This window comes from Cenococcum geophilum, assembly GCF_001692895.1.
Source record: "Cenococcum geophilum 1.58 unplaced genomic scaffold K441scaffold_4, whole genome shotgun sequence".
Taxonomy (NCBI): domain Eukaryota; kingdom Fungi; phylum Ascomycota; class Dothideomycetes; order Gloniales; family Gloniaceae; genus Cenococcum; species Cenococcum geophilum.
This window is the reverse complement of record NW_027137562.1, coordinates 391,263-402,774: the sequence shown is the minus strand read 5'-3', so window position 1 is coordinate 402,774 and position 11,512 is coordinate 391,263. Positions and strand designations below refer to the sequence as shown.

The 11,512-nt window shown below is 40.0% G+C and overlaps 1 protein-coding gene across 1 annotated transcript; it reads left to right on the top strand.

Annotated features, from left to right (window-relative positions):
- Window positions 1–8,060: 8,060 nt before the first annotated feature.
- Window positions 8,061–10,759, top strand: K441DRAFT_692825 (extracellular developmental signal biosynthesis protein; the record flags this gene model as incomplete). Its single annotated transcript, XM_067652595.1, has 3 exons — window positions 8,061–8,332; window positions 8,414–9,152; window positions 9,206–10,759. 3 exons carry the CDS (start codon window positions 8,061–8,063, stop codon window positions 10,613–10,615), a joined length of 2,421 nt encoding a protein of 806 aa, XP_067508713.1. The 3' UTR covers window positions 10,616–10,759.
- Window positions 10,760–11,512: the final 753 nt, after the last annotated feature.

The window sequence follows — 11,512 nt, the reverse complement described above, 5'->3', positions numbered from 1 at the left end:
TCTTAGTAATATTAAATAGCGTCCGCTATAATAAGGACTAGATTATAACAAAGCCTTATAGAAAATACTACGGTGGACTTGTTAATAGGCTGGGTATATAGGTAAACAAGAAGTTAACAACGTAATAATAACTAGTAGAGTGGTTGCCTAATAGATTAACTCCAATTGTATTCTAAGATTTACTACAAAGAGAAGAACTATCTGGGTAGGGACTGTGGTCCTTTAAATACACAACTATACTCCTAAGAAATCCTCCTTATACGTGAAGTACGTCTTATATATAAGGTATATAAGTTCCTCCCATTCCTTTTATTTAATACGTAGCACGTTATATAACCTTAGTTACTATTCCTCGTTATATAGTTCTACCGGTTTTATTCTAGACCGTACCTTAATTAACTAACTAGCTGCTTTTAACTCCTCTCCTAGTAATTGTAATATTATACTTAAAGCGTCCATAATACAGATTTAATATATTAACTTTATTAATTAAGGCATATTTATAATTACCGGCGGCTATAATATTAACGGCCTTAAAAAGGCAATTACTTAATACTAAAAGACGGCCTCTAAAATACTGGGTTTAGTTAAGTCTTACCTTTAATATATTCCACCACCTAATTAGCAACACTACTAAACCGACCACCCCAAAAACCCACCAAAAATTAGAAAAACTGCACCTTAATATTTTAATAACGGCTTAATAATAAATTCCAAAATTTTATAATTAGCCTTTTATGCCTACGTTAAGACTCTTAATAAAATTCTAGCGTAATAAGCCTGGCTATTATTGAGATATTAGGTTTTAGCCCTTAATTTTAAGCTAAATTACGATATCTCTAGAGCTACTTAGTAGATTACTTTTTAAACCTAATTAAAGGTTTTAAATATGTATAAAAGGCTGATTATAAAATTTTGGAATTTATTATTAAGCCGTTATTAAGATATTAAGGTGCAGTTTTTCCAATTTTTAGTGGATTTTTGGGGTGGCCGGTTTAGTAGTATTACCGGTTAGGTAGTAAAATACGTTAAACTGCGGTTAAGCATCTATTAGGTTTATATATTACTACTACTATATAAACTATTTACAGCTATTATTTTCTAACCCATTTTTTAGGCCATACTATTATTACCTAGGGTAAGAGTAGATAGGATATTTAGCTTACTAATCTTATCTTTATTAAACTAGAGAATAAAGGGCCTAAACTAGATAAGTTAGTACTATATATATATCACGGGACTCACTCGTTCTCATATCTCTGCGCGTTTTAACATTCTTAACCCGTGCTTACGTTCGTCCCAAGACACCTACGCACGTTCCCCTATAACCCCTACTTATACCTTATACCTAGTATATAAAGACTCTTCTTCTTTATCTAATGTCTTTATATTAACTACGCATAGTTATATATACATAGCCTTCTCAATTACTACCTCGTTTAGTACATTGTATTCCAGCTTATGCCCACTTCCATAACACTACATTAGATCCCTTTTCTACGTACCTAGTAGGTCCAGGGCTACTAGTTACGGAGTATGCCTTCTTACGCCTAGTATAAGGGTAGGAATAGAAGCTGCTAGCTATAGGTAGACTAGGACGCTAGGGCTCTAATCTAGTATAATAAGACACCACGCCGATACGCCTGCGACCTCTGGCTTGTACCCTACTGCTACCAATTTTAAACGAGCATGTTACTACCCTCTGGTTTAACCTTATATAGCTCGCATCCTACTACATAACAACCCGAACCTGAACCCTACGCTAGCATTATACTGCTATCCTACTAACCTGGCCCTGTTACTGCCGTATAAACCTAATAAGTCTCTGTGCTAATACGCCTACGGACTAATAAAACTTATACTAATATGCCTACGAAACGACCCTAATAACCCGTTATGCTAATAAGCCTACGACCTAAACACGGCTAGGTAGAGCTTTGCTCCCTAGATATATAAACACGTCGCTTACATCGTACTACTACCCGATAAGATCCTGTGCCAATATGCCTACGGAACCTACGCTAGCACCATACTGCTACTAATAAGAGCCTTATACAAACCGATACTATACTGTACCGTACCGTACTATACCGCACTAACCGTACTATACTGCCGAATAAGCTATAAATACCACCTAAAAACGCCTATTTTGGACCAAAATCGCCTATTTTATACCAAAAATCGGGGCTATTTTTTAGGGGGACCTAGAGTAGGATGATAAGGGAAAACCGTAAAGCTACTAGAAGCGAGAAAGGGACTAAATAAGCTTTAGTAAAGCGTCTCTAAGCGGCGAGGATAGGAGTATAGCTGGCGATAGAAGTTAGGCTATACTTTAGGCCTACCAAGTTAGTAGTCTAATAATAAAATAAGGGAGGACCGAACTGGCAAAGCCTATATAACGGAGGACGTAGAAGGGCAAAGAAGGGCTAATAAAAAAAATTTCCTATAATAGGTTTTTTTTAGTATATATATAATACGCCTCGTAGGAGCTTAGAAGTAAGGGGGGGTACTATTACGGGACTCACTTATTCTTATATCTCTGCGCGTTTTAACGTTCTTAACCCATACTTACGTTCGTCCCAAAACACCTACGCACGTTCCCCTATAACCCCTATTTATACCTTATACCTAGCATACAAAGACTCTTCTTCTTTATCTAATGTCTTTGTATTAACCACGCATAGTTACGTGTACGTAGCCTTCTCAATTACTACCTCGTTTAGTACATTGTATTCCAGCTTATGCCCACTTCCGTAACAATATAGTTATATTAATAATATAGGGGAAATAGAATTAGTATAGTAAGGTTAAGTATATAGGATATATACGGAACGCTAACCCTATTCTCTACCCTCTTTCTATAATAGTCTTTTACTTCTTTAACCGCTAGGGTAAAGACGGCGCTAATAGCTTCCCATTCTTTTAGTGGCTAAAAGGTTACTATAACCTATACGTCTTCCCTAGCAGTATTAAAGTACTAGAATAACCGTTAAGCTATTATACGAAATTTAAATGGAATAAAAAGTCGTTTTAAGGGGTAGGGATTTACTTAAAGGAGAAAACCTATAGTGTTTATAAGTAGAGCGTTTAGTATTCTAAGCTTAACGGCGTTAAGGAGGCCTAAATTAAATAGGCTGGATAATAGAATACGGACGTAATAATAGGAGCTTACTTTAGCTATCTACCTTATATATTTATATAGTTAATTACTAGCTTCCTAAAGTAAGAAAAGGGCTACTTTCTTCCCTATATATAAGAGGTGCTAAAAGAGGACCTTTACTTAAAGATATGGCCTAAGACTAATATCTAGCTAAAATATATAGAGACCTACTACTTAAAGAGGGCTAATAATAAGGTTATACGGCTTAACCTTATAGGCTTAGGATTTTTACGCCTCCTCTATACGCTTTAGGTAATCCTATTATAGGACTTAGTAATTCTATATAAGTAGTTCCCGCTCCACCCCTTATAAAAGGACTCCCTTTTTAGCTATAAGGAGTACTAAAGGTTTACCGCGTAGGTAGAAAGCTTACTAGCTAGTGTAGTTATACTAGATAAGATAATAATGCGGAAATACTGGCCTATCTATAAGGCTATAGCTAAGCTAAAATATAAGGCCGCGATCTTAGAGATAAAGGGGGTTTAATTACGTATATAGACGATTTTAAAACGCCTTAGTAAGATAAAAAGGTTATTAGCATTATTCGCACCTATATAGATTTAGTAAGAAAAGATAGGTATCTAAATAGGGCCTATAGAGTCTATATATCCATCTTTAAACAGCCCTATACTTTTACCTTTATTTATACCTATACTTATACCTATACTCGCGTCCGTTCCTAAACGCGTTAATAGCTAAATTCCGTCTTTAGATAAACCCTCTTCTATATATTTAACCCCTAGGGAGATACTAAGGGGTCCTTAACTATTTACTGCCGTAGAGCCTGCTTAGCCGTCTACTATAACATCTACTATACCCCTATAGTAGCTACCGTAAGCTTCTATTATACCCCCGCCGTAGCTGCCGTAAGCTTTTATTATACCCCTACTATAGCTACCGCAAGCTAACGCTTAACCCCTCCTATTTATCCTTAATCTATAGGCGCCGCTAAGGAAATATAAAATGCTTTACGGTAGTAATTTAGTGTTTTAGCTCTAGGTTAAGTGGACTTTAAGGCTAGTAGGTAGGCCGTTAATTAAAGCTCTTAATAACTACTAGGTGGCGCACTAGCGGGTTAACAGCAAGGCTATATCCTATAGCCGTTGCCGTAGGATAATTAAGGATATAAGATGGCGCGTAGAAGACGATATAGCAAGAAATAAGAGATAGGCTATTAACTAACTAGAACAGCTACAAGGCCGGCATTCTTTAGATTAGCTTTATAAGAATATCTAAATAGTTATTTTACTATAGTAACTAAGACGCCTTAATATAGGACTGTAGTAACTATAATACAGTCCTATATTAAGACGTCCGGTTACTAAAGTATAGTCCTATATTAAGACGTCTTAGTTACTACAGTATAAGTATTTTAAACCTAGAGCAATATTACGCGATTGCCTAAAAGTACTAATCAAACTCGCATTATATACCTTTTCGCCTAAAATCGCGTACGAGGGTACTTAGGAGCGGTCGCTGCGCGACCTTCTGTGGGGTTTAGGCGCGTTATTAATAGGGGTAGCCTTAACCCCGTATTAACCCAGGTTATAACCGCGCCAAATAACCCCCCCTAATATGTGATGGATATCTACGCGATAGCCCGCGCGCTGTCATGTATCCTATTATATATACGTCGCTAAGCATTAAAGAGACTGCGTAAGTACTCCCCCATACTAATATATATTGCATATAGGCAGACAAAGGTCCGGCGGACTAGCTACCCCTAGTATAGCCCGTTTATAGAATATATCTTCTAACTCTCGCTTCCTATTAGAGGGGTTTTAATAGAACGATATATTTGTTTAATATTTAGTATAAGTAAGTCAAAACAAGTAATCGACGCTTACTAGTAGTATTTAATTAGTTGTCTAAAATATTACACCTAGGTCTTGGCAAATATTATTTAAAACGATATTATATAATATCGAAATCATTAAACATTTATACGTTTTAATTAAGCCGTCTAAATAGCCTTATATTTTCTATATCTTGCCTTTACTACTATGCCTTTTAATCCTATACGCGACGTCTAATTTACTATTAATATAGTAGAGCAGTTATGCCGTGTATATGGCACCGTCTTAGTTATATTAAACTAACCTTCGTAAATACCTAATTTTATCTACTAAACTATTAATAAAGCTATTTAAAGCAAAGCTTATATAAAGGATAGGCTAATATATTATAATAATTTACTAAATTTAAGCGGAGGTAAGAAAGGCGGCTAGAAAAAGAGGTTATATATAGGGAAGACGGAAAAGAAGGCGCTGGCTTTATTAGCTGCAAATATCTATTAAGCTAAGCTTTGCCCTTAAAAAAAGAATAAGTTTCAGAGAATGCTTATAAGGAAATACGTTAAAAAAGGAGGCCTAAAGTATAACTTCTATTTAATTAAGGCCTTATTTAATACGCTTATAAGTAAAAGGAAAAAGAAAATTAAGGAGGATAATACTTTTAGTAGAGAGATTCGCTATAGTAAGTTTTTTATCTACTTTAATCTCCTTATTAAATAAGTTAATATTATCTTGTAATTTTCTAAGAGGACTTAATAAGCAACTTAAAGAGAGGTAATTTAGACAAATCTTATATAGAATTTAGATAATAAATAGCGTATAGATAAGGCTCTATCTAACTATAAGGACGAAGATACTAAATCTACCCATAGAGTTAGTAAAAGAGGTGAAGTGTCTAGCTATAGTAGAGCCTCTAATTCTTCTACTTATAGCAGCTAAAAGGGACGCTAAAACGCCGTAATAACGCCCTATATAGTAGATAATCTAGCTATAGCTATACTAAAGTCTATTAGGGTCGTTGCTACTACTATAAGGGAGTCTTATATATTTACTTCTACTCTATTAGCTAAGACAGTTACCTATATAGAACTATATAAAATTATTAATTAGATAAGAGGCGAGACTAGCTAACGCTTTATAGCTATAGAGGGAAAGTAGGATAAGTATTAGAATAAGGTATTAAGTCTTTTATATAGTTTAGTAGCTAAGGAAGTAAGTAAAAAAGGGAGAGAGTAGTAAAAAGATTAACTTAATAAGAAAGCTCGTAATATATAGCGTAGGTATTTTTTTATTAATAATAGGGAATAGGAGAAAAGTTTTAGTATAGCGTCAGGAAAACGGGAGGGTAGTAGGGGCTAGCCCGGGGCCATATTAGCAATATTATTTTTAAAAATTCTAATAGTTATAATATTTCCTACAACCGTAATATTTATATAGAAATAATAATATTTTTTAAAATTTAAAATTTGGGTATTAAATAATTAATTAAGATAAGCGGGAAGCCTCTCGTAGTGGCTCCAAATCGTCAATTGGCGGTGTTCCTGACGATCTACTGGCCGTATACTGATTTCCTAACTAGGCCTAGTGCCTGCCTGTCCTGCCTGTCCTACCTGTCCTACCTGTCCTGCCTGTCCTGCCTGTCCTGCCTGTCCTGCCTGTCCTACCAGTCCTGCCTATTCTGCCTGTCCTGCCTGTCCTACCTGTCCTACCTGTCCTACCTATCCTGCCTGTCCTGCCTGTCCTACCTGTCCTACCTGTCCTACCTGTCCTACCATCCTACCCGTTCGTGCCTACCTGTCTGTCCCTGACTGTCGTGCCTACCTATCTGTGCCTACCTGTCTGTGCCTACTTATCCCTGCCTGTCGTGCCTACCTGTCCCTGCCTGTCGTGCCTACCTGTCTATGCCTACCTGTCTGTATCTGTAATTCGGGGGAGAGGTCGGCCCGATCGAAGGCTCTGCTTGATTCGATTGCGATTGGTTGTATTGATTTGAATTGTTCTCTATGGGCGTTCGCTGGCTGTACATTTGAACGGTGGTCGTCTAGGGTCCCTAGGAGGCCTTGATTTGATTTGGTTCGGTAACAGGCTGATATTAGGGCTCTGGTTCGATTCGATCGATCGATTGAATCAATCGTGGTGTTCGCTGGCCGGTTGTTCAAACGGTCGTCTGGTTCTGGCCACGCTATTTATAGTAACTAGTATAAAAAGTTCTTAATCTTCTTTACCTAGATAATAGATATAAACTTCTATATTATTAATAAAGCTAAATATTAAATTATTACCTACTAATAGCCATTATATACTGCCTAATCATTTCTGGCGTTATTATATACTTATTAAGTTAAATCCTCGCTCTAAACTTCTTCTATATATCTTATAGAATACTATTCTAAACTTATAATAGCTAAGGTCGGCTATAGCTAAAGAATAATATTATATAGCTAAGAGGGAGAGGATAAGCTAAGCGCTAGAGGAAGATAAGTGAGGATTTATTAGGCAAACTCGTTAACGCGTTTAGCTAGCTAAAGCGTAGATCGGTTATAAATTTAGTAGGCAGATTAAGCTCGCGTGCGAGCTTTCTAACCTCGTCTTTAGTAAACCTTATAAAGAACTTAAACAAGTAGTCGCTAAGGCCTCCCTCGTCCTCCGGTTTTTAGATATTAATTAGCTTATAAATAGAGCTAAGTCGCTTATACGGCTTCTAAGGCTAGATTAGATTATCATTGCTATAGAGGGTGGTTGCAACTGCTAAGGCATTACTGCTATTCGTTTAGATAACCGAGAGACAGCAGTAGCGAACGCCTAGTGCTTAAGCTCGCCTATAAGGGTATTACGACTTCTAGCGTTAAGGAAGATTTAGTAAGGAACAGGATCTATTTTTAGTAATAACTACTCGTTAAATAATCTATATCGAAACCCCTAAATGACAAATTAATATTTAACGAAGTTGACGTCAAGTAAGCGCTAAATATTTAGTACGTCGATCATATCGAACGAATATATCGTTCCATCGAAACCCCTCTATTCACCGCCTTCCAGACATCTCCAGGACTCCTTTGTCTCCTTCAAATCAATCCTCAGTTCCCGTAAGGATTGAACTCTTCAAGATGGAAACCCTTCTGGACGCGATTGATCACACGCCAATCATCGATCATCATGCCCATAACCTTCTCCTCCCCGACGAGCTGACGGCTCGTCCTTTATTGCCCATCACGTCGCCGGCCGAAAGCGAAGCTTTATCCTACACCACATCTACAACCAGCCATGTCCGAGCAGTCAAACAATTATCAGAAATACTCGGATGTGCAGATACCTGGGACGATGTGCAAGCTACCATTGCCAAAAAACGGAAGGAGCCAGATGATGCCTGGGCTAGGAGGTGTTTCGAGGGTATTGAAACAGTCTTGATTGACGACGGCTTGGATGGGAAGATTGTACACCCCTACGACTGACATAATAGGCTTACACGCTCAAAATGCAAACGCATTGTACGAATCGAGACTGTAGCTGAGACAATCCTTAAAACTCAGCTTTTACATCAGAAAAGGTCAGCAAAATTACAGCTCTCGGCAGCCCAAACATTTGCAAATTGGCAAGAGAGTTTTGCCTCCGCCATTCAGAATGCTATTCGGGATCCTGAGGTGGTAGGCTTCAAGTCGGTGATATGTTACCGAACTGGTCTCGCACTTCCAGGACTATCCCCTACCATTGAGACAACGAGAGATGTCCTCATTCCTGCAATGGAGAGAATCCTTTCAACAGATCTCACTCGTCTAGCAGATCGCGATTTATCGCCCTTCTTCATCCACGCAACTGCAAGACTGATCTCTCAGTCCAAGGGTCACCGCAAACCCTTTCAGTTCCACACTGGCCTTGGTGATAATGAAATTACATTATCCTTGGCGTCGCCTTCTCATTTGCAGTCGTTTATCAAACAGTATCCCAAGGTGCCTATTGTCCTTCTCTATGCGAGTTATCCATTCACAAAGGAAGCCGGATATTTGGCAAGCGCTTATGAGAATGTATATCTTGATATCGGGGAGGTCTTTCCGCTGGTCAGCCAGGAAGGCCAAGAGAATGTTATTCGAGAAAGTTTGGAGCTCTGTCCAAGTGAAAAGCTATTCTGGAGTACAGATGGACATTGGTTTCCGGAGACCTACCTCCTCGCCGTGATTCAAGTTCGGGAGGCCATGAAGGAGGTAAGATGGGGCTTCATTGAGTTTTGAAGGTGTCTAACTCTACTGGCTTCTAGGTCTTATGTGAAAGTATTACGAGGAAGAGTCTACAACCTGCTCAGTCTGTTAAGATCGTTGAAGATATCTTCTTCAACACTTCAAACCGCATATACAATCTTGGGCTATGTTTGAATCGCCTCGGGCCCTCTCGCCAACTCATACAGTTCCCCAAGAACACAAAGATTGTCAATGTGGAAGGCTTCATCAGATTCCTAGACCAGAATACCTCAGTCAATTTCCTTCGTCTCCAATGGCTTGACTACACCGCTACCCTTCGAACCCGGATCATCCCAAAGAGGTTCGCAGTTGACATGTTCAGCAATCAAAAGTCAATTGGCATCACTAATGCTGTCTTCGGTCTACTTCAGCAAGATCAAGTCGTCGAAGGTTTTCCGCCAATTGGCGAGTACGAGCTCGTACCATGCTTCGAGGGCCTACGCCTTGGTGAACGCGATGGATATGCAACAGTGCAAGGAGAATTCCGCGAAAAGGATGGTGCTCAAGTGCCCATATGCCCGCGGACAGCCTTGAGAAAAATCGTCGAAATCGCAAAGAAGAAGGGACTGTCTTTTCTCGTTGGCTTTGAACTCGAAGTCGTCCTCATGACGTTTGAAGGCGAACCGCTCAGCCACGCCCACTCATGGTCCAACACAGCTGCACTACGCAACCCCGGGGTAATGGATGTCTTAGAAGAAGTGGTTGCAAAGCTGGAGCGGTCTAAGATCAAGGTTGAACAGTTCCACCCCGAGAGTGCCCCTGGCCAGTATGAGCTGGTGACAGGGCCATTGCCGCCGCTTGAGTCGGTTGACGCTCTGCTTGCGGCGCGAGACATTATCTGCGCAGTCGCCGAGAAGCATAGGTTGAGAGCTACATTTATCCCGAAGCCGTTCCCGAAAGCATGTGGAACCGGAGCACATGTTCACATATCGATGACGCCGAACAACTGCCACAAGTCCTTCTATGCTGGAGTGCTGGCACACCTCCGATCCATACTCGCCTTTACATACTGTAACCCTTGCAGCTATGAGCGCATGCAAGACAGTGTCTGGAGTGGCGGCCAGTATGTCGCGTGGGGTTCGCAAAATCGGGAAACACCTCTTCGCAAGATTGAGGATAGCCATTGGGAGTTTCGATGCATGGATGGCTTCGCTAATAGCTATCTGGCCCTGGCAGCTATTCTGGGTGCTGGTGTTAAAGGTGTCATAGATGAGCGGTCGCTGACTATCAAAGACTGTCAAGCGGATCCGGCTTTGTTAAATGTGGATTCCCGCAGCAAACTGGGAATCATTGAAATGCTACCAAAAACTCTCGAGGCGGCCGTGATCTGCCTTGATGAAGATGAAGAGCTGAGAGGTGTACTGGGAGACGGGCTCGTCGACACTATCTTGCCATTAAGGGGGTCGAAACAGAGATGCTTAAGAGCATGAAAGACGTGGAGAGACGTAAGTTCTTGCTTGAGCGATACTAGGAACACCCTTTCTTTGCTAGATGTTTAGTGCGAAGGAGTTAAACTATTCAAGACCATTTACATTTCTATAAAAGCTATTTGACATGATGTGTTTGCAACCAAGGACTTCTAACTGCGTCCGCACCCGTTCATTGAGTGTGACTGTCAATGTAATTCTCAGAACAGGGTGCGATTATTGAAGATGGAAAGAAAAAGAAACGGGAAAGCTAGTGATGGCAATAACTATATAACCATAATCAGCCCCATGATTCCGATTATTATATAATTAAAGAAAGTGATTCTGATTTGATTATATCCCTTGCATGGATAGGGCCGTATAAAATGTGGACCGTGCACGATGGCTGCGAGATATTATAGTCACGTAGGCGTAGCTAAGATACTGCCTGCGTGACTATAATATCTCGCAGCCAGCGTGCACGGTCCGGGGTGCAGCTCGGCAGGGTCACGGAAAAGTTGAACGGGGTCACCGATGGGGGTCGGCGAAAGCTGAACGGGGTCACCGATGGAGCCACCGGAAAAAGGTCGGCAGGGTTACACTTTTACCCATACAGAACGCGCATCGGTAGCCATATTTAACTTAAGCGACCGCACAAACCAAAATATCAAGGGCATATGCTACGCATACGCACGAAGGCACACATATACGGACATACACAGACAGATACACACACACACATATACACATATATACGCGCATTTATACGTGCCCCGCTATACCAATGACAAGTGAAAACTATACCAAGGCAAACGAGAGTATAGTAGGGTGGCTAAACGGCCTACCAGTCAGTATACACAACCATATGCTACGCATATACTAAGTATACGCAGATACTCCGGAGCGTACCTAACGTGGAAC